This window comes from Merops nubicus, unplaced genomic scaffold (assembly GCF_000691845.1).
Source record: "Merops nubicus isolate BGI_N331 unplaced genomic scaffold, ASM69184v1 scaffold22605, whole genome shotgun sequence".
NCBI lineage: Eukaryota > Metazoa > Chordata > Aves > Coraciiformes > Meropidae > Merops > Merops nubicus.
In genome coordinates, this window is record NW_008607938.1 from 473 (window position 1) to 22731 (window position 22259).

The 22259-nt window shown below is 55.6% G+C and overlaps 1 protein-coding gene across 1 annotated transcript in view; it reads left to right on the top strand.

The window, feature by feature from the left end:
* Positions 1–2794: 2794 nt before the first annotated feature.
* LOC103772790 (protein VAC14 homolog) overlaps positions 2795–22259 on the top strand; it is a gene marked incomplete at both ends in the record, with an annotated part of 29368 nt that continues 9903 nt past the window's right edge. Inside the window, 2 exons of the mRNA XM_008940134.1 lie at positions 2795–2923; positions 13142–13320. Coding sequence (XP_008938382.1) covers positions 2795–2923; positions 13142–13320 — 308 coding nt within the window. The remainder of the gene's footprint in view (positions 2924–13141; positions 13321–22259) is intronic.

The following is a 22259-nucleotide window of genomic DNA, read 5'->3' on the forward strand; positions in this document are numbered from 1 at the left end:
ACTCGGGGCTGCTCTTCCCCCCGTGTCGCCGCCGGCGGAGCCGGTCCCAGCTCCGTTCAACCAGAACGAGCAGCAAATGAACCTGACCTAGATCTGGAGAAGCCGGAGGGACTGACGCCGGGTTTGCCTGCCCTCCAAATCCGAGCTCTGGAGGCGACCCGGGGTAAGATGGTGCCTGTTTCTGGGGAGGAGAAGGAGCTGCTCATTTAGAACAGCTTATTTAGAACGGTCCGATCACCAGCTCCCCGTCCCCCTCCGTGCTGCTCTTCACCCTCGGGCTAGGAACTCCTCATGGCATCAGCCGGGTCTCCCCATCAGCCTGAATTCTTCCAGTTCCTGCTAAGCAGCCCCGTGCTCACCCGCAGTGGGGACCCACCGCCCGAAACTGGGGAAACTCCCCACGGCAATCCCTTCTGGGATGGGAAAACATCCCCGGGGGGCTGTTCTTCCAGCTCGGGCACCGGGATCACGGCTCCGGCCCTTGTGCTCCCGACGCTGGTGGGTCCAAGGGCCGCTCAGCTCCTGCCGGATGGGACCCGCTGGCTCCTGGCGCAGCCGGCCCGTTGCCATGGCAATGGCAGGATTCTGCTTCCTTGGAGCCCCCTCGCTGGCACAGAGGCAGGCGCCAGCTCCAGCCCTGCTCTGCATACCAAGCACTCCCGGCTTTCCCCCCTGCTTCACAAGCAGCAGCCTAGAGATGGGGCTCTGCAAGATTGAATTAAGGTTTTGACCTTTAAGGTTGAAGGATTTGACCTTGAAAGGGTGGCTGCACAGAAGATGGAGGCTCCCTTTTTAGGAGTCACGTGGAAAAGGTGAGGAATAAGGGGTGCAAGTTAATCCTGGGGAGATTCTGGTTTGAGACGAGAGGAAACTTTTTCACCACAAGAACAATGAGCCATTGGAATAATCACACCAGGGGACTGGTGGAGTCCCCAACACTGGGCACCTTTAAGATTCAGCTGGACAGGGTATCTTGTCTAGACTGCTCTTCCCAAGGAAGGTTGGACCAGATGTTCTTTGACATCCCTTGGAGCCAGGTGGGGGTCAATCTCTCCTCCAAAGGAAGAAGCAATAGGACAAGAAGAAATGGCCTCAAGTTGCACCAGGAGGGTTTAGGTTGGACCTGAGGAACAATTTCTTCCCTGCCAGGATTGTTCAGGGCTGTCCCAGGCCTGTCCCAGGCCTGTCCCAGGGTAGTGGTGGAGTCCCCATCCCTGGAGGGGTTTCCAAGACACGGAGATGTAGTGCTGAGAGACATGGTTTGGTCGTGACCTGGCAGTGCTGGGGCTGCCATGTGGCAGTGGTTGGACTCCATGATCTTAAAGGTTTCTTCCAACCAAAACGATTCCATGATTCTACAAAAATTGGTAGCATGAACTGGAGTCCTGGCTCTCGTCCACCTGGCAGTCCTGGTAGCCAAGCCATGAGTCTCTTTGCCAGTTTTAGCCAGACAATGAGGCTTGGAAACCCCTGCGGGTGTTATTTCCCCAGCTGTGAGAGCGTGGGACCCAAACTGGTGCCTGGCAACGAGGTCCCATCCTTGACAGTGTCACGGAGGTGCCATATTCTTTGGGGACATCAGCAGCATAGCTCTTCGTTGCTGAAGTTGTTGTTACCTTCTGGGTTTTCATCCCTGGGGGAGCTGTGAGCTGGGTCTTAGTCATGTTTATAGGCACAGGGTCTTCCCCAGTGTGCTGGAGCCTCGTGATGCCCATCTCATGCTGCTTGCCCATGGCTCTGCACCAAGCCTGGACACTTCACTGCCTGCTCAAAGGCTGCTGGGACTTAAAAAAAAAAAAAAAAAAAACCAAGCAAAACACCCAACTTCAGATATTTGCAACAGAGGAACCCAGGAGCTCCTCTTTCTGATTTTTCAGGGGTTGTGTTTTCAAGTTCAGCATGGTCAAAAAAAGATGTAATTGTCTGAAGAGGGAGAAATAAGCATGGCATAGATTTGGATTAATTTTGTAGAATCATGGAATCACAGACTGGTTTGGGTTGGAAGGGACCTTGAGAGGGCATCTAATCCAAGCCCCCTGCACTGAGCAGGGACGTCTGCAGCTAGAGCAGGTTGCTTGTTCTGGACACAACATAGGTCGAAGGCTACAGGCTAAAGCAGAGGTGGTAGCTCCAGATTTCTGGTGTGGCCAACCTCACCTGGAATGGTTCCAGGGATGGGGCATCCACCACCTCTCTGGGCAGCCTGGGCCAGGGGCTCATCACCCTCAGTGTCAAACATTTCTTCCTTCTCTCCAGTCTAAATGTCCTTCTTTGATTTTCAAACCATCCCCCCTTGTCCTGTCCCAACAGGCCCTCCTCAAAAGTCTTTCCCCAGCTTTCTGACAGGCCCCTTGAAGCCCTGCAAAGCCCCCAGAAGGTCTCCCCAGCTGGAGCCTTCTCCTCTGCAGCTGCCCAAGCCCAACTCTCTCCTGCTGGGCTCCCAGCAGAGGGGTTCCCCCCTCGGGTCATTGCTGGGGCTCCTCTGGCCCCACTCCAGCAGGTCCCTGTCTCTGCTGTGCTGAGGACTCCAGAGCTGCCCCAGCACTGGGTAGTTTCGTGTGCCCCTTTAGAACCCGCAGAAGCACAAGGGTTTTTTTCTCCTCTTTTCTCTTTCCTGCCCCATCCCCTCTGCAACCACTGGCAATTTCCACCGAACATTCACGGGAGCCCTCTTGCCTCTGTGCCTGTCTTGATGCCTCAGGGTTTGGTGTTTTCCTCCCATCCCACCCTCTCCAGCCGTGGGTTTGGAAAGCCCTGTGCACGTGCTGACCCCGGGCTACCCTTCTCTCCACAGGTTATCCTGAAGGACCTGGAGGTGCTGGCTGAGATCGCCTCTTCCCCAGCAGGACAGACAGAGGGTGCTGGTCCCTCTGATGGCTCGGAAGCTCGACCCAGCCTGGTGGAGCTGCACGTCCCAGCCAGGGCTGGCCAGCTGAGCTCTGGTGAGTGCCCCAGCTCTGGCCCTGCCCAGGCTCGCTCCATGGCACTGGTCAGCTTTGCTCGGGCAGAAGGAGAATCCTCTGTCCCGCCAGTAATTCAATATACCCATCCGCACCCAGCACCTCCTGGGGACCGAGTCAGCCAAAGAGCAGACAAGGGCACTGCTTTTACATTCATTGCTCTTGCCTCTGGCTCCCAGTTTGGAGATTTAGGACTCTTTGGATGCTCCCAGTGTGGAAGGGTGTCTTTCCTGTCCTGTTTGTTACAGGACCTTGGGTGTCAACCTCTTCTCTCCTTGTAAAAGCCCTCAGAGCCCGAAGATCGGTTTGGAATGCGATGCTGGATGCAAGCCCAGGTGTCCAGAATGTGGCTAGACCTGCAGAGAGTTCCCTCCGTGCGCCTGATGTTGCCCTTTTGGGGCTGCTCAGGTTGGCTGTGAACTCCGACATTGCTCTGAGCGTTTGGCAGGACCTCAGGGTTGAGTTGAAGAGGGCCCGTCCTATTTTGTGGAGACCTGAGGGGTTAAAAAAAAAAACTTAAAAGCCATTAATTCATTACCCTGGCACACAGGGAAGGGTTTTTTCCACTCTTCCCCTGTCTATGGCTCATCCCTTGCGTTTGCTTGGCTGCCCTTTCTCCTCCTCTGCTGCTATTTAAGGGCCTCCCTGTTGCACTCCGCAGGCCAGGTCGTCCCAGCCAAAAGCACGTTTCACAGCAGCTCTGGATCCCAACCCAAGCATGGAGCCAAGGCTGCCTCTCCCCACCACGGGACCTTGCAAATCCACCACCAGAGAGGGAGGCTTCGCTTCCACCCCCGGTTTTGTTTCCTCTGAAGATCCCAGATCTCTCACCCCTCCCTGGTTTTAGAAACATCTGAGCCAGCAAACCAGCTTTGGGTTTGTTTTTTTTTTTTTCAGGCTGGCAGCTTTAGCTCTTTAGTGTCAGAGGGGTGGGGGCTGCAGTGTGGGTGACCTCCCCCAACCCCCTGCAAGTCTCATCCATCCTCCTGGTGTCAGAAGTGAGACCGCCTGGGTGGAGCAGCAGCTGAGGAGCTGCAGTTCAGCTCCCGCTGATGCTCGGCTGAGGTTTCCTTCCTTTTGGAGGATCTAAAAATAGCAGGCTGGATGGCGTGGATCCTAACGGCTGCCGTGGCCCCTGGTAGCTATCTGGAAGAGCAACTTGGCTTCACTTCTTCAAGCGGAACATTTGAAAAGAGTCTGGCTCTCCTCACGTTGAGCAGATCTGCTGGAGCCAGAGCTCCCATTGCCCCCAGCATGGGGCAGCTTGCCCCCAGGCAGGTCCTAACTTGCCCCCAGGCAGGTCCTAAGGGGCTCTGGCTTCCTCACCTACTTACCTCTTCCTTGTTTCTTTGGAAATCTGCTTGGGGCTAAGATTTGCAGGATCGTTGGCTTTTAACCCAGGATGTTTTTTTGGGGGGGAAGAGGAGCTGGTTCCTTTCCGTCTGGCTCTGACCACCCAGGGCTGAGCCTGGGTCAGCTGCTGGGCTTCATCTCCCAGGGGAATCAAAGGGTCATAGCTGGGCCAGGACCCTCCTGGATTACCCCTGGAAAAGGCTCTTGGAAAAGCCTCTTTGTCAGAGGGTCGTTTAGGGGGGAGGTTTTTTGGAGCGGGAGGGTGGCTGGTAGAAATCCCTGTGTCTGTGCATGGCCCCCAGGCTGGTGTGTGCACCAATACAGCCCCTCCCAGGCAAAAACCATGAGGTGCTGGCATGGAAGAGAGGGTCTTCCCCTTGCTGGTTACTGGTTTGTACTGGGAGGGGTGGGAAAGCTTTCCCCAAGCACAGCTCCCCAGCTAGCGCACCTTGGCTAGTGCTTTATTGGCAGGAAGATGCTGTTGGACTGTGGTAGGGGCAGCTGCAGGGTACCAACACTTCTCCCCAGGGTTAAATTCCCTTCATCCCCCTTCAGCCTGAGATGCTATTGGAGCTGGCAGTGGGAGCAGAGCTGTGGAGCCACCTCAGGTCTCCTCCTCTCCTCACTCTGAGACCCACCCGAGCATACAGTTGGTGGCTTTGCAGATAAAGGAACGTGGATGACCCCTGAACCCTTGAGCTTGCAGCAAGTTTCCAAGCTGCACTCTCCATCTCAGGGCTCCAGGCTTTGCCACCCAAGCAGCAAGGGCAGGAGGGGAGGTGGAAGGGGCCGGTGCCCCCATAGTCTTCCCCCCCGCTTCCTCTCGCTGCCTTTCTTCCCTCAGGATGTGTTTATCCAGTTGTTTCCCTGCCATTGAGTTGGGTTTCCTTCAGATGCTGGTTGATTAGTCAGGAAAGTCGTGTCCTGCTTCCGCAGCCCGTTCCCAGCTCCAGTTTTTATTTAGCTGCTTTGTTCTCTAGTTACTATCGAGGTCAGCTGCCCTCGATGCCTTCTCCAAACACAATGACCTGGGGCCAGCCCAGCTCAGCACCACCTGGGAGACCCAACACATCTCCTTCCGACCTGCTCCAGCTGCCCTGGGAGAGACTGGCTGGGTGCTGACATCATCAGTTGTCTCCTTGCTTATCTTCTGCCCTCTTTGCAGGGACAAGGTCTGCAGGGCTGTGCTCAAGAGTTCCCCGCTCCTTGGGGTGATGGTGCAAGCACCCATCAGGTTTGTACGATGGGAATCCAGCTGCCTGCTTGGCCTTGGGAGTGTTTTGTTGGCTGTAGACGTCGGGATAAGTGGCAGATGATCCAAGGGATGGTTGTCATCAAGGCCAGCAGCTTGAGGGAGGGGATCCTGCCCCTCTGCCCAGCTCTGGGGCGACCCCCCTGCAGTGCTGGGGCAGCTCTGGAGTCCTCAGCACAGCAGAGACAGGGACCTGCTGGAGCGGGGCCAGAGGAGCCCCAGCAATGACCCAAGGGGGGAACCCCTCTGCTGGGAGTCCAGCAGGAGAGAGTTAGGCTGGAGCAGCCTGCAGAGGAGAGGCTCCAGGGAGACCTTCTGGGGTCTTTCAGTGCTCCAAGGAGCCTGTCAGAAAGCTGGGGACAGACTTTTGAGCGGGGTTTGTTGTGCAGGATGAGGGGTGATAGCTATAAATGAAGAGAGGGAGATTGAGACTAGAGAGAAGGAAGAAATGTTTGACACTGAGGGTGGTGAGCCCCTGGCCCAGGTCACCCAGAGAGGTGGTGGATGCCCCATCCCTGGAACCATTCCAGGTGAGGTTGGCCGGGGCTCTGAGCAACCTGCTCTAGTTGGGGATGTCCCTGCTCCCTGCAGGGGGGTTGAACTTGATGGCCTTGAAAGATCCCTTCCCACCCAAACCATTCTATGATCCTGGGACAGCATAGGTGCAAGCCCCTCCAGCCTAGTCTCCAGCTCTGCTCTTCAGGGGATAAGAAAACCCCCTCTCAGAGGATGCTGATACCATCTATGCTGCTTCACACAGGGTACCTCCTGCACACATCTCTTCCTTCCTTTCTCCTTAGCTTTGTAAGAAGTGGTTACAACCCTTTGCTTCCCAGGAGATGGTGGGGACGATGTGGGGACCCTCTGAGCACCTCACACTGTAGGATGTTGACTCCCCACTAACGTGCCCAAGGACATTGGTTTCCACCAGCAGTCCATGGATAGATATCCCAGGAGTTGGTGGATTACTCTGGAGGAGGCTCCTGAGAGTCCCTAGGAAACGCAGTCCCTTGATTTCACACTCTCTGTGTCCTCCCTGGAGAAGATGGAGTGCTCCAGAGCCTGGAGGGAACTCGAGATGTGCTGTGGTAGGGGTTTCCCTTCGACAGATTTCTGAAGGATTTTGTTTCCCTGAGCCAAACCACTCCCTTTATGTTGTCCCTCGCTTCATCTGTGTCACCACAGATCTGCAGAGGTGGCAGTGTAGGACAAGGTCCCACCTCCAGTCAGTCTGGAAGTCCTTAGGGCAGCCTCTGAAAACACCAGGTGAGAGTCTGTAGGGTGCAGGGGTCCTGTGAAAGGTAGGAAAGAAAAGGTGGCCCGTTGTCAGATGGCTCGGATCAGCTAAGCTGGTGAGGAGAAAAGTGAAACCTCTCCATGCTCATCTCGCCACAAAGGGCAAGGAGACAGCAGATGTCACACCACGGACCACTTGCTCTCAGAGGAGCTAGGTTCCATCAGCTTTCACAGGATCAGGAGTGTGGCAGCAGGGAATGAAGGAGCTGGGTAGGCAAGAGTGGAGAGACCTGGTTCTCCTGGTTGCTCTGAGCTCAACGCTCTGGTTCCTGTTGGTTGGTGGCTCTGTCATCTCCTTCCCTATCAGCATGGAGCTGTTCAGGTTGACTCAGAAATGCTCTTCTGCCTCTTGGAGAGGAGGGGAATTAGAAGAAAAGGGTGATTTGTTTCTTTTCCTGGATGCTCTGCAATGGCGGTGCTGGAATGCCATGGAAGACCGCAGGAGGAACAATCCAGACCATAGCCTTGGAGTCTCAGTCCCTCCTGGCATGGTTACAGAACATGGCTGGCCTGAAAAGCTTGAGATTCCCAGTTAAAAACAAGGATTACTGGTCTGCAAGGCCTGAGGCAGGAGCAGCTGATGGTGTAGATAAGATCTCTTCTAGCCAAACACCCTCTGGGTAGTTACTTCACTGGGCTGCCTCAGTTTCCCCAAGATGTTGCGAGGACTTTGGAGGGTGGGGAATGAGATGGAAGCAGTTAAGCTAGCAGAACGGATACTGGTGCAGCCTCAGGCCCCTCTAAGCTCACCACCAGGCTCCACCACTCCCAGTTTCACAGCTCTGCTGGGTATGTTCTTCTCCTCTACATTGTCTGAGCTATACCCTGGCTGCCTTTTTGCAGTTGTTTTTTTTTTTTTTTTTAAACTGCTGATTGCAGGTTTAGGTTGGATATGAGGAAGAATTTCTTTCCTGCCAGAGTGATGAGGCCTTGGCCCAGGCTGCCCAGGGAGGTGCTGGAGTCACCATTCCTGGAGGGGTTCCAAAAAGTGTAGATGATGCACTGGGGGCCATGGTTTAATGGTCATGGCGGTGTTGGTTTGATGGTTGGACCTGATGATCTTCAAGGTCTTTTTCAACCTGAATAATTCTAAGGTTCTGTGAAAATACACACCCAGGGCCCTCAGGGGTGACCCTTTGGGGCAAGATGCTGAAGCCTTTGGGATCACAAACTCAAGAGGGTTTTTTAGCTGGGTGGGAAGGGGAGAGGCACCCATGTGCCCTGTGAAAACAGGCTGAGCACAGCCCACGGCCACACCACGCATCGTTTGGTGGCTTTGTTTCCTCAGCAGCATCTTGCTCTCTGGGAGCCAAGGGCAATGGGATGCCCTGGGGAGGGCACTTGGGTGGGAGGGATGCTCAGTCCTGCCAGCCCTTAGCTCACCCTCCCAATACCCAAGCTGAAATGGCTTCAATTAGGGATTGTGGTCAAGCATTTTAGCTAAAGCACCACAAATACCCATGGGGCTACTCTTTAAACAGCTTACCCAGCTTTAGCTTGCTTCGAAAAGGAATCAATTCTGGTCCAATCTTCTTTAAATTGGGTTTAATTGGAGTTAAGCAAGTCCGCACCGGGTTTAATTAAGACCAGTTTGAAACCAATTAGTCTAAAGGAGTGGAAGTCATGATTTATGCCAGGGGTGAAGTTCAGAGCTTCGTGGCCAAGGTAAGAAGAGCCAAGTTTGTGCTGGAATCTTCTAGCCTCCCCCCCTCTGGAACAAATTTAGGACACCTTGGCCACTGTAGGTCTGGAGACGGCTCAGCCCATCGAGCAGCCAGACAGTCTCAATGTTCCAGGCTGCTCCACAATATATATTTATAAGGGTCTTAATATAGATCCCTAATTGCCTGTCTCAGCTGATTTATGGCATGGGCACGTGAGCGATGGGAACGGCTCAGACCGCTGTTGAGTGCCTGGGGATGGACCAGGGCTGTCAGCAGGAGTTTTCATAGCTCGAGGTAGCACCCAGGGATGGGGGGATGGATGCTGGTGCTGGCTTAGGGGATCTAAGGAGCCCACTCGTGTCCCTTGCTCCACCCCAGGCTGCAGAGCTTGCCTTGGGATTTGTTAGGGATGCAGGAGGATGCTGTGGAAGTGAGAAGGGTCCAGGCTGGCTGGAGAGGGAAGATGTATTTCAGGCACGGAGCTGCAGTTTCCACCTCCCTTTCAGAGCCTGTTGCTACCAACTCTGGCTTCACTGCTCTGGTTTCACTACTCCTGCAGAGCCCAAACTTCCCACTTGTTCCTGTTACAGTGGATATCAGGATCAGGAGGCTATCCCCATCCCTGGAGGAGTTTCCAAGCTGTGGAGATGTGGTGCTGAGGGACATGGGCTAGTGGGGACTTGGCAGTGCTGGATTTGATGACCCTAAAGGTCTCTTCCAACCGAAACAATTCTAAAATTCCATCTGAGCTGAGTTTTGTCATTCCTCTGAGCTGGGATCTTTCTTCTTCCAGCTCCCTCCTCCATGCCAGAGAAAAACGAGGCAGCAGAGCCGTGCTGTGCCACCAGCCCTGCTCTGGGTACGTAACAGCCAATCTGGCAGGTTACAGATCTGCAAAGTCTCGCTTTGGGGGAAGGCGGAGAGGTGCAAGCTTCAATTAATTAAGCCACAGTTTTCATAACACTTCTCTCTGCTTGTCTCCCGTGCTTTGTGGAAACACTTGACGAGCTGAGCTGCTTCCTAGACATCCTGTAAACACAGAGCAAACGGGAAGCCTGGAGGTTTTGCAAGAGGGATGTTTTGCCTGCTTGGAAGAAGTCTCGCCCTTGGAAGCTCCAGCTGAGGTGTGGTTGAGCCTTTTGCAGCCTGGGAGGTTCCTCCAGGCTGGTTTCTCAGGCCCAGCATTGCCCCTGGAGAGAGCTGGCATGGTGTGCCGTGGTGGAAACCTTCCTTGGGGACACCAGGTGTAGCTGCTGGGTACCAAGTGGGCAAGGGATGGTGAACTGATCCCTTTGGGCTTCGGTCTCCATGCTGCCAGAGGCAAGGCTGATGGAGCAGCTCCCGGGGGGGTGCAGGCCATCATATCATGCTTTCCTCTCCTATAAAAAAAAAAAAGAAACAGGGCTAAGATTTGGGTTTGCCATCTCTGTGTCCCGAACCCTCCTTGCTCCCAGCTCGCTCACCCACTGCCCAGGTTGGACAAGGGGGTTGAAGGTTCAGGAGTGGAAGAAGGTGCCAGGACTGGAGGCTGGAGGTTGATCATCCTGCAGCTTGGAGCCAGGATCTGACCTCCAAGGAGGTTTTGGCTTTTGGATGCTCACCTGACCCAGCAGGTCCTTCCAAGCCTCTGGTCTGAGATGCAAGAGATGGAGGTCTAAAGATGCTTCTGCCTGGTCTCTCTTGCACCAGAATTTCCAACCACACAGCTCCTGGGCTTTGTCCTGTGCACGTTGCTGCTGGCACCCCAGCAACAGGAGCACTAGACCTTTCAGGGAGGAGAGAAGTTGCTGCCTTCTGTTTTTCCCTTGGGATGCGTTTTAGGATGTGCAATGGTTTGGGCTGTCACTGGAAGGCTTGTGAGGGGGTGGAAAGGTACAAAGCTGTGTGGAGAGGGCACTGGGCAGGAGCTGCTGTCTGTGCCTCTGCCAAGGGAGACCAGCCCCAGCAGCAGTGCTGCCCTTGATACTGTGATGGACAGAGAGATGGATTTTGGGGTCTTCAGAAGGGAGAAACTCCACGATCAGACCTTCTACTGGACAAGTTTTCTCCATTAAGGTCCAGAGGAAGCCACAGAAATGATCTAAGGGCTGATCCCTCTGCTGGGAGCCCAGCAGGAGAGAGCTGGGCTTGGGCAGCCTGCAGAGGAGAAGGCTCCAGCTGGGGAGACCTGCTGGGGACTTTTCAGAAAGCTGTGGACAGACTTTTGAGCAGGGCTTGTTGGGACAGGACAAGGGGGGATGGCTTGAAACTAGAAGAGGGAGAACTAGGCTCGAGAGAAGGAAGAAATATTTGACACTGAGGGTGGTGAGCCCCTGGCCCCGGCTGCCCAGAGAGGTGGTGGATGCCCCAGCCCTGGAACCATCCCAGGTGAGGTTGGCCAGGGCTCTGAGCAACCTGCTCTAGTTGCAGGCATCCCTGGATTGAACTAGATGACCTTGAGAGTTCCCTTCCCCCCAAACCAGTCTGAGATCCTGTGATTCTGTCACGATGCTGTGGCATTGCTAGCTGGTGGGGCTGAAGTCATGATGTCCTGCCTGCTGCTGGCTCTTGGGTTCCAGCCCAGCTCTGGCTTGTATCCCTCAGCATCCTTCCTGCAGCTTTGAAGGACAGTTTCCATCTGCTCTGGGCCTCCCCTCCCCACCTGTCCTTGCTTTTGGTCCTCTGCCTGTGGAGACGGGAGGCTGAGCTGCTCCCTGTCGCCGTGTCCACGCCGTGTCTCTCCCCAGCCCTCCTAGGAGCAGTGCTGAGCAGCTGAGGAGCCCACACGTGGGGCAGGGCCGGGTGCTCCCTTCCCTGCCCTGGAACAAACTCACCTTTGTCTGGGGGAGCATCGGCTCAGCTCCATCCCATTTATTTTTTTTTTTTATTCCACGGATCATCTTCCCCGCAGCTGAGGGGAAACACGATGCTGCAGGGAACAGTTGTGCTCTGGGCAGGACCTGCTTCAAAGCCTGGCTGGGGGTTTCAGATGTACCAAAGCGGGGGAACACGAGGAGACGCCGGGTTCTGGTCCAGATGACCTCGTCTTTCATTTTCCTTCCTCTTTGCCTGCATGGTGTGTTAGAGGCTAAATCCAAGCCCAGGGAAGCTGTCTCCTAGTGATCCAGGCAGGGTGGAAAACAGCTCCCTGGATTTTCCATCAGCTTTCCTGGGCTTGATTACATCTTTAATTGCCTGCCCCATGCTCTGCTGAGTCTCACTAGGAGCAGACAACACCCATAAATCAAAGTCTTCAGGTTTCCTTCGGCCATCTGATGAAAACACCCTTCTCAGGCTGGGGGGAACGACCTCGGGGCACTCGCGTGTGCTGGCTTCCCTCCGCACCGCCGTCAGACGTGGCCTTTCTGCAGGAGAGATGAAGGGAGAGGGTTCCCCTTCTTGCAAAGTCGCCTTTCAAAGCCTCTCTCCAAACATTTGCTTTCGGCATGCTAAATAAACCGTCTCCCCTGCAGCTTCCCTGTGGGAAAAGCAATCTTCACCTGCCAGCTCCCTGCACTTGGGGCTTTGAAGGAGTGATTTTTCTAACGCTCTCCACATACCCTGAGCTGAGAGATGCCCCTTTACCAGCATCCCCCTCCCCAGCTACCCACCCTTCAAATACTCAGAGCATGCACCTCACAGCCTGGAGCAGCATTTGCTGTTACACAAGCAATGGGAGCCCATCAGGAGTGAAACTATGACCCTGAGAGGTGCTGAGGAGGCTGCTGGCCACATGGCAGAGCCTGGGAGCAGAGCCTGGGAGCAGAGGTACCCAGCAGGTACTCTGGGAATCACAGACTCATGGAATCATTTTGGTTGGAAGAGACCTTGAAGGTCATCCAAGTCCAACCATCCCCCCCAGCACTGCCAGGTTCCCATGTCCCTCAGCACCACATCTCCACGGCTTGGAAACCCCTCCAGGGATGGGGACTCCACCACTGTCCTGGGCAGCTTAGGACAACCTTCTGGGGAAGGAGCAGGGATGCTCCAGGCTGGAGGGACTGTGGCTCCTTCGTTAGCCTCCCTTCCCAAACCTGCAGCTGCTTTCGGTAGAAAGAGTTTTTGCAAACAGATTAAAAAGAGAAAAACAAGCATGTTTTGGTACAACCTCTAAGCTCGGGGCTCTGCTGTAGTTTGAGCAGTACTTCATGGTAGCCCCAAGGCACCACGAGGCTCCTGCCTGGGGGAAGTCATGTCACCCGGGTGGTGACCCAGGGCTGAGCACATGTGGCTGCTGCTGCGTGCTCGGGGAATCTGTGGCACATGGACCTGGATGAAAGGCTCCTCAGCACACCAGAGTCTGGTTTTTGGGATGGGTGTACACGCAGTGTCCAAGGAGACTGGGTCTTCTCTTGAGCCAGAGCCTTGGTCTCCCTTCTATCAGCTGCTGAAGCTGAGCAGCTCTGGATGATCTCCCAAAAAGCCCATTTCACCCCCACGTGATGCTTCAAGGGCCAGGACCACCACGAGACGCTTTTCCCTGGGCTAGAGAGAGCTGCAGCAGGGCTGACTCTGCTTGGACCAAGCAGATGTGGTTATAGGAGGCTTGGAAATCTTGTTGTGCTCCAGCCCTCTGCTGAGTGCTGTGATTGTATTTTGGGTGTCCAGTCTTTGTTTGGCCACTGCTTGGGCACGAGGGTCTCACCTGTTCTAATTTTCTCCCCCCTTCCTCTGCCTCCCCAGGTACGAAAGGCTTGGAGTGCTCACCCTCCACCCCCATCATGAACTCCTACTTCTACAAGTTCATGATCAACCTCCTCAAGCGCTTCAGCAGCGAACGGAAACTCCTGGAGACCAGAGGAGCCTTCATCATCAGGTCAGAGCACCCCACCAGCTTTCCCAAAGCCCCCGAGCACTTCCTGGGTTGGGTGGGATGGGGATGAAAGGGTTGAGCCACCCAAGCACTGCGCTCCCTCAGAGCCAAAACCCATTTCTACGAGCCTCCCTTTCTTGCCAACAGATGGTTTAAGAGCAAACAGAACTTGCTTTTCACGTGTCAAGGCACCCTATTTCTCACTCCCATCCCCGGAGGCAAAGTAGCTCCTTATTAAATAGCTTTGTCAGGGCCCGTTTCGTTGAGAAACAACCAGACCAGCCAGAGCATGAAGAGAGGCTAGCACTCGGGGTGCCAGGTGGAGTGGATCCCTCTGCCCAGCTCGATGAGCCTCACCCCCGCCAGAGCTGCGTGGTTCGATGATCACAATTGGTAGGTTTTGGTTTGCCTTCTTTGGTTTGGGTTTTCCAGGAGCAGAGGCTGGCGAGCCAAGCAGCACGGGGGCTGGCAGGGCATCGTCCCTAATGCCACGAAATCTGGGGCAAGGGACACTGATTTCTGAGCTCGCTGGGAAATAATGGGCTTAGCAGGCGAGGTGAGGTGGAGAAATGAGTGAGGAGGTTGGTGGGAGGAGGGGGCAGGACCGTGGGTCGTCGTGCCTCGCGTACAGTGAGGTGGCAGCAAAAGGCACGCGGGGAGAGCAGGACACCCAAGCCACACTCCAGTGGGAGATGGCAGCGGGGTGCACAAGGTGCTGGTGGGGGTCCTGTCAATGAGGTGGGGAAAATAAAGCTCTCAAAGGCTGCTGAGCTGAGCCGGCTGTTGAGCTGTAGCTGCTCAGGCAGCAGTTTGTGCCCAGGTCTTCAGGCAGCCCAAGAACGTGCCAAAAAAGGCACCGCTGGATTTGTCCTGCGGGCGATGTCGAGATGAAGCGTGGTGGGTTGTGGTGTGACCTAGGGCTTCCAAAACGAGACAAAATGTGGGCAGGGCAGGGCTGCTGCAGCTGCTGGGGGGGCAGCACAATGATTTCAGAGTTTCCCCCCCTCGCTGGATATTAAAACATGGTGCTGTATCCCAAATACCCATTGAAAAATTATTTCCCCGAAAAAAAACCAATTTAATCTAGCTGAGCATGTGGGATTTTGCTTCGAATGGAAGCCTGGAAATGTTGGGTGTGATCATCTAAGAGGAGAGCAGAGCAGAGACAATATCCCGCTCGTGGTGTCCCCTCTCCTCTCCCGGGCCAGCACAGCCCCTGTGCTTGTTTGAGCCACCCTGTTCCTTGTTAAGGAGGCAATTAGAGGGATAATGAGCCCGGTCCCATTTAAAAGCTTTCCCATGTGGTGACCACCTCGGATTTTTCCCCGTGGCTCTGGCAGGATGAGCCTTAGCTTTCCCAGCAGCTGGTGGGACCGGCTTGCAGCAGCTCGGCAAGCCTAGGGCCTTTTGTGGTGACTCACGCCCCAAAAAATCCAGGAAAGGGGGAAAAAAAATTTATTACTGTGTCCTTTGTCGAGTCACGCTGTGGCTCACGTGGGCTGGACACGGGTCAGGAGCCAGTGGCTCTGGGAGGGGTGCGCTGTGCTCTCGGTTAACTCTGAAACCTACCGATGGCGGTTGAAGCGGCGGTGTTGACTACCACTCCCACAAAAAGCGAGGTGGGAATAGAGGAGGCAAAGTTTTACAGGGCTGTCTGGAAGGGATGGGTGTCTCACTGGAGAGACCCAGTGATCGTGGGAGCCTCATGGTGCTATTTTTAGCCGGTTTCCAAATGGAAGCCGTATGCGCGTTCCCACGTTCCATCCCGGCCCTGTCCAAGAGCCAGCTCGGCTGGTTCCCTCAGTGGGGTGAGAAGCCGGCCTCGTGTTTGGCTCAGGAGATGGTGGGGATGCTTCATCCTGGGCTGGAGAGCGTGAGGGGGGTGCTCAGAGGGCACCTCCCCCACCACGCCCTTGGTACCCGTCGTCTTCCTCTCCCCGCAGGGACGACCACTGCTCCTCCCTGCTGCTGCCTGGCCTGGGAATGGGAAAGCAGGGGAGAAAAAGCCCAGAATGCCTGCACGGCGGGGTTGGAGGGGACCTGTGGAGATCATCTCGTCCAACCCCCCTGCTCCAGCAGGTCACCCACAGCAGGGTGCCCAGGATGGTGTCCAGGTGGGTTTGCAATCTCTCCAGAGGAGGAGACTCCACAGTCTCTCTGGGCAGCCTGCTCTGGGCTCTGCCATCCTCACAGCAGAGAAGTTTCTCCTTCTGTTCAGATGGAACCTCCTGGGTTCCAATTTGTGCCCGTTGCCCCTTGTCCTGTCGCTGGGCACCACTGACAAGAGTCTGGCCCCAGCCTCTTGCCCCCCACCCTTCAGATCTTGGTCAGCATTGATCAGATCCCAGGCTTCTCTTCTCCAGTTTGAACAGCCCCAGGGCTCTCAGCCTTTCCTGACACAGAGATGCTCCAGCCCCTCAGCATCTTCACAGCCTCTTCTGGACTCTCTCCAGTTGCTCCTTGTCTCTCTGGAACTGGGGAGCCCAGCATTGGACCCAATACTCCAGAGATGGCCTCACTAGGGCAGAATAGAGGTAGAGGAGAACCTTCCTCGATGTGCTGGCCACACTCTTCTTCCTGCACTCCGGAAGATCCTTGGCCTTCTTGGCCCTGAGGGCCCATTGCTGGCTCATGGGCAACTTGATGTCCACCAACACTCCCAGGTCCTTCTTCGCAGAGTGAAAATAGGCCTGATCAGTTTAGGCAATGAGTTTAGGGTGAGTGCTCAGGAGACAGGAGAGTTGGGGACACTTTTTGAAGCACTTTTGCCTGTCTGTTGCCAGCAGGCAAGTTGGAAGGTCCATGAGGTCAGGCAGAGGGTCTGTGATTAAAGGTAGTTTATTTCTAACCCATCTCAAGCTTGTCCATGTCTGCTTGCTGACTCTGAAAGGACTTTGGTCTCTCTTCTGACACATCCTCCGCGTCCTGGAGGCAGAGGTTACAGATCGTCCTGTGCTTGAGAGCCTACAGCCGTGGTGAAACCATGCACCAGGCTGAGACCCCGCAGGAGGAGAAGGGGAGGGCAGCATCCAGGAAAAGGCTCTTCGAGGCTCTTCAGAGCTGCTTAGATGCCTCATCAACGCCTGGGAGAGAGTTCCTGTGGTACAAATCACCCAGAGTCCCACACTTTCAACCCCTCTCCCCTTGAGGAACCAGAGGGGTGATAAGCCTGCTCCCATGCTCCCTGCCAAGGCCTTTTTTTTGACTTGGGTTTCCTGTGCCACAGCAGACGGGAGGAGACTCCCTTTGGGGGTCAGTCTCTCTCTGTCACTTGTGACTTATTTTAGGCTGGAAGCCAATGAAGTTATTCCACCCTCAAAAGTCAGGATTCCAGGCACTGCCTTCTCCTCTTGAGCCAAGCACGTGTGCACTCCACGGGGGCTCCCAAAGCACCTTTGGTTGCAGGAGCATCTCCCAGTGTTACCTCTCACCTTGATGAGCAGACCCGAGACCTTCCAGCTTTCTCCCTCCTCGGGAGCAATCTGCCCCAGCTGGCACGTGGCCGCACTGGACTCAACGGAGCCCTTAAGCAAGAAGCAAATATTCACAAATCAGCCGCTAGCCTCCTGACGATGGCTTGGAGCAGCAGAAAAATGCAGAGGAGCTTCCAAAGCATCACATGGCTCCTTGGAGCCGTCCTCTGGGCGAGGACCCTGGCAAAGGAAAGCTGCTCAAGCTGCTCAGGAGGCAGCCAGTGGAGCAGCACTGAGCTCTTCAGCCCACGCTGAGATTTGCGGGCTGGATTTAACGCCTCCTTCTTGGTGCTGGGGCTGTGGGGTGGGGGGATTAAATCAAAAGCTAAACCCTACCCGCGGACATCAGCGTTGCTGCTCAAAGCACGGTGTGAGGACAGGGTTGGCTGCCCAAGCAGCTTGGTGTCCGTGGAAGGAGCCATCTTCTCCCCTCTCATCCCTCCCCAGGCCGGTTGTGCAGCCCCCCGGGCTCTGTCTGAGCTCCAGGAGCTGGTTTAGCTCCCTGAGTCAAGCCTAAGACCAAAACAGGTGGCTTTTTGCTGCTCCCTGAGATGCAGCAGCTCAGGAATTCATGGCTGAGGTACCTTGGGAACGAACCCTCTGGGGTTCTTGGTGTGCTTCAGCAGCTGGAGACATCACCCTGCGCATTGTGGACGGAGGCTTTGAAGTGTGGGGCTTAACTTTTAAGCACCCGAGGCACAAGAGGATGCCCTAGTGAGACCTTTGCTCCCTGACGGGGGCTTTGCACAGGGGTTTTCTCTGCCTGTTATATAGAGCCATTAAATAAACCTCCCCCCTGCCCAGCACCTTCTCATGGGGCATTTTCTGAGGTTTAAGCTGGGTGGGAGGGGTCCCGGGGTGACTTTTCAGCCACCTCCTGTGTGATGTACCTGTCAGCTGTTTGACTGGGATGGTTCTTGGATTCTTTTTGGGAGGAAGAGGATATGCTTGAACCCCGTGGGGGGTAGCCAGGAGGGTGGGCTGGTTCTGGAAGACACAGGCTGGAGCAGATAAGGTCATTCAACCCATTTATGGCATTAGCCAGGGAGCTGGAAAATCCCACGTCTCGTGATGGGGGCCACGGGTTTATGGCTCCTGCAGACGGCAAAAGTCCACCCGGCTGGAAATCCTGCCTGTTCCTTGAGGTCTCAAAGTCCTGCTGGGATGAGGCCAGCAGAGGGCTGGGCAGCAAGAAGGGCAGAGCTGGGGACAAACACCACCAGGTCACATTGAGGGCACGAAGGTGACACCCTTGGCATGGGGCCGGGGTGGCAGCTCCCCTCTTTCGTACCTCGACTGAGGCTGGGGCTGACCGTGCAACTCCTCTTTTTCCCCCAAAAATAGGCAGAAAGAAGCAAAGTGGGTTTGAACCTGCTAGCAGGGGCAAAGAATCAGAGAAAAAGGGGGAGCAGAGGGTCCCATGGAGCGTGGCCATGTGATGCACTTGGCAGGCAGGGAGGGGTGAGCGTGGAAAATCGCTCTCAGCTCAGCCTGCCTTGCTAGAGCCTTCCGAGGGCCACGTCCTCTGCCTGGGCCGGTGGGAAGGAGTGGGGTGGGGGCTGAGCCCCTGGCTCAAGTAGCAAGGGATCTGCCAAGGATCCCATCCAGGTCTGTTGGGGGTAAGGGCATGCTGGAGCTCCAAGATGCCGCCGTCCTCCTGCCCCATCCTGGCCTCCCTGCCCCATCCCTAACCTTCTCCCATGTCCCACCTCACCGAGGGGATGCTCAGGAGCTGGGATTAACCAAAATCCTCCTCTTCTCCCAGGCCTGGATGCTCCTGAGCTCCTCTGGGCACATGGTTTCACTTGGCCAAACATCTCAATGAGCTGGAGGCTTCCAGGGCTGGGACGCAGGATCCGCTCCCGTTCCTCCTTCCTTTGGGTGGCCTGATGCCACTGGGCTCCCTCCAGCTTCTGTCACCCTAAAAATCCCTCTGCCTCACTAGGGAGCGAGTCGGGGATGGGGTGGAGGGGACACATGTCCCCCTCTTCCTCTCTCCCATCACAGAACAAAACCCCCGTTTGTCTGCACGGGAACCGTTCGCTTCGTACGCAGCAAAGTGCAAAAAAAAACAAAGGAATTAGAAAAAAAATAGCACAAAAACCAAAAGCACAAAAAAAGAAAAAAAACTCAGCCCCTTTGATAAACTGCGATATGAACTCGGGTAAAATCCAAACAGCTGCGAGAGCTACAAGGGCAGCTTCTGTGTCGGGAGGCAGCGAGCCTGCGAAAATCCACCGCTCTGCCTGCCAGGACGCTCGCTGGCCGCCTGCCCTGCTGCTTTCATGAGCTGTGCACTCTCCATCCCCCCCTCGAGCCTCTTGGAAAGGAGGAACCGGAGAAAGCGTCTTATTTATTAGTAGGTTTGGGTTTTTTTTTTTTCCTGCCCTGGTTGCAGAGCAGAAAGCAAAGCTCCCTCCTGCCCACACAGGGTTCTGGAGCATCCCCAGCTCCGCACTGAGGTTTGCGGCTTTCTCCTTGCTCTCATCTTCAGCTCGTTCCTCCCTTGAACCCCTCTGTGCTCCCTAAAAGCTCCCCTCCTCGCCTCTGCATCTGCTCAGCCCCATGGCTGGAGATCTGGGGGTGTTTTCGCGGCGTGTGGACATCCAGGCTCTGCTTTTCCGCATCTCCCAAGCTTTGGGGTGGAAAGTGGCAAGGTTGCTGCACCTCCAAACTCCCCCACACCTCTCAAATTCCCCATTTTGCATCATGCAGTGGGCTCCATGAGCCCAAGGGAGCACGTGCCTGAGGAGCTTTTACTTCACCAAGGCTATGAGGCATGGTGCTGGGCTCCATGATACCTTCCACAGCCCCAGGGAGCAGGAGCTAGAGGGGAGAAAAAACAATTTTCCCCAGACTGGAAGTTGGATCTAGGGTTGCAACACCCTGGGAGCTATCGTGACCTTCACACTGGAGGAGCCTGGTTGCTCTGCCAAAGGATTATTCCTGCTTGGATAGAGGAAGGATGGGAGATGCCTCCACAGAGCTGTGGGAGCTGAAGAAGCTGAGAGGAACCAGCCCCTGGGTGATACCCGCCGAAGCTGCTCTAGGACCAGCCATATTTAGAGCTGCCTGGAGGGATTTGATGTTTTTTTCTGCAGAAAAATAGGAACCACGTGTGAGGAGCAGCACCAGCATGGCCTGGGACTGGGGCAGGTCAGCGAGAGGGTGGAGGGGAGGAAGGGGAAGTGTGTGGAGGAGAGGAAAATCCTCCCCAAATGGCCAAGTTCCTTCAAAGAGCAGGTCCTCTGGGGGGGGGGGCATATTTGCTTCCTTCCCAGGATCCCAGCAGGGACCCTCTGGAAGAGCAAGCTGTGGACATGGGGAATCAGGAAAAGCTGGGAAGCTTGCTAACCAGCACATTCCCTGGAGCAGGGCTTCTGCACAACAGAGTGACTCCCCAGATTTCCATGCCCTTCTGATGGGGTAAGGACCCTCAACGTGGGGAGGCTGCAGTTGATGCAGGTGGCTGGAGTTATTCATCTTCGTGGAGGGAAAAGCTGGGACAGGGAGGCAGGGAGAAGCTGAATAACAACATTGTCCCCCATCTCTCACAAGGAGATCTTGCTCAGGATTATCCCTAAGGCACAGGGCATGCTGGGTTAAATACCTCAAGGCAGGGCTGAGGGGTTTGCCTCCTTATGCTCTCATCCAGGGATTTTTTTTTCCCATTCCTGGCTGCTTTTGAGCATCATTCAGCCCCTTACTCTTCAGTAGCAGTGGGTGTGCAGCCCTCACTCCTCCCATGCCACCCACCAACAGCAGGGACAAGGCAGCAGGAGGGTGAGGGAGCTGCCCACAGTGGAAGGGGAAGGTCTCCATCAAAGTTGGATTGTCCCAGGAAGAGCTCACCCAAGCTGCCAGCTCTGTGGCTCCTACCAGTGGGTCCAGAAAGCTGTGCTCCTCCTGGGGTGGGACATCTCCAGCTCCCTGCAGGAAGCATGGAGCTATGCATAAGCCATACGTGGTTAGAGCTCCTTCCCTATGGTGCAGGAGCTGCTCTTGGTGCTTAGCTGATCCTGGAGCAGGTCCTCTTGTAGCACTGGATACTTAACACAGCAGAGACAGGGACCTGCTGGAGCGGGACCAGAGGAGCCCCAGCAATGACCCGAGGGGGGAACCCCTCTGCTGGGAGCCCAGCAGGAGAGAGCTGGGCTAGAGCAGCTGCAGAGGAGAAGGCTCCAGCTGGGGAGACCTTCTGGGGGCCTGCCAGGACTGCCAGGGGCCTGGCAGAAAGCTGGGGACAGACTTTTGAGGAGGGCCTGTTGGGACAGGACTAGGGGGGATGGTTTGAAACTACAAGAGGGAGAACTAGGCTAGAGAGAAGGAAGAAATGTTTGATGCTGAGGGTGGTGAGCCCCTGGCCCAGGCTGCCCAGAGAGGTGGTGGATGCCCCATCCCTGGAACCATTCCAGGTGAGGTTGGCCGGGGCTCTGAGCAACCTGCTCTAGTTGGGAATGTCTCTGCTCCCTGCAGGGGGGGTGGACTGGATGGGCTTTTAAGGTCCCTTCCCATGATTCTATGGTTCAATAAAAGTGCTTTTGCTTCTAAAAGCATGGCTGAGAAGCAGGCTGCTGTCCTGGAGGTGGATCAGCCTTTGCATCACCCCTGCAGAGGAGGCCAATCTTGGGGGAAGATGGTCCCACTGGGCATCCCCAGACCTCTGAAAGCGGAAGGACAAGCTCAGGGGTGGAGCACAGAGGGAATACACCGTGTGTTTGGGGGTGAAGCTTTCCAGAAGGAAAGGAAAAAAAGGACTGGAAGGAGGTGGCAGCAGGCGGGGACACGTCAGGTCAGCTCGGCTCAGGGACAGGGGTGCCCCAGGGTGGGAGGTGAAGCTGCCAACATCTGGCCTCAGACCTGCCGTTGACTTTTCCCTCGCTTCGCTTGAGCAAACCAGCTGCATTTTGCTTGATCAGCTCAAATCCCTGTCCAGCCGCACGCGAGGCAGACGTGGCTCTGGGGAGAGGGGGCAGAAGGGGCTGGAGAGGGGACAGCTGAGCACGTTCTGACAATCCCAGACTGGCTGGGGTGGGAAGGGACCTTTCAAAGCCATCTAATCCAACCCCCCTGCACTGGGCAGGGACATCTGCAACTAGAGCAGGTTGCTCAGAGCCCCGGCCAACCTCACCTGGAATGGTTCCAGGGATGGGGCATCCACCACCTCTCTGGGCAGCCTGGGCATGGGGCTCACCACCCTCAGTGTCAAACATTTCTTCCATCTCTCTAGTCTAAATTTCCTTCTTTGAGTTTCAAACCATCCCCCCTAGTCCTGTCCCAACAGGCCCTCCTCAAAAGTCTGTCCCCAGCTTTCTGACAGGCCCCCTTCAGATACTGACAGGCCCCTAGAAGGTCTCCCCAGCTGGAGCCTTCTCCTGTGCAGCTGCCCAAGCCCAACTCTCTCCTGCTGGGCTCCCAGCAGAGGGGTTCCCCCCTCGGGTCATTGCTGGGGCTCCTCTGGCCCTGCTC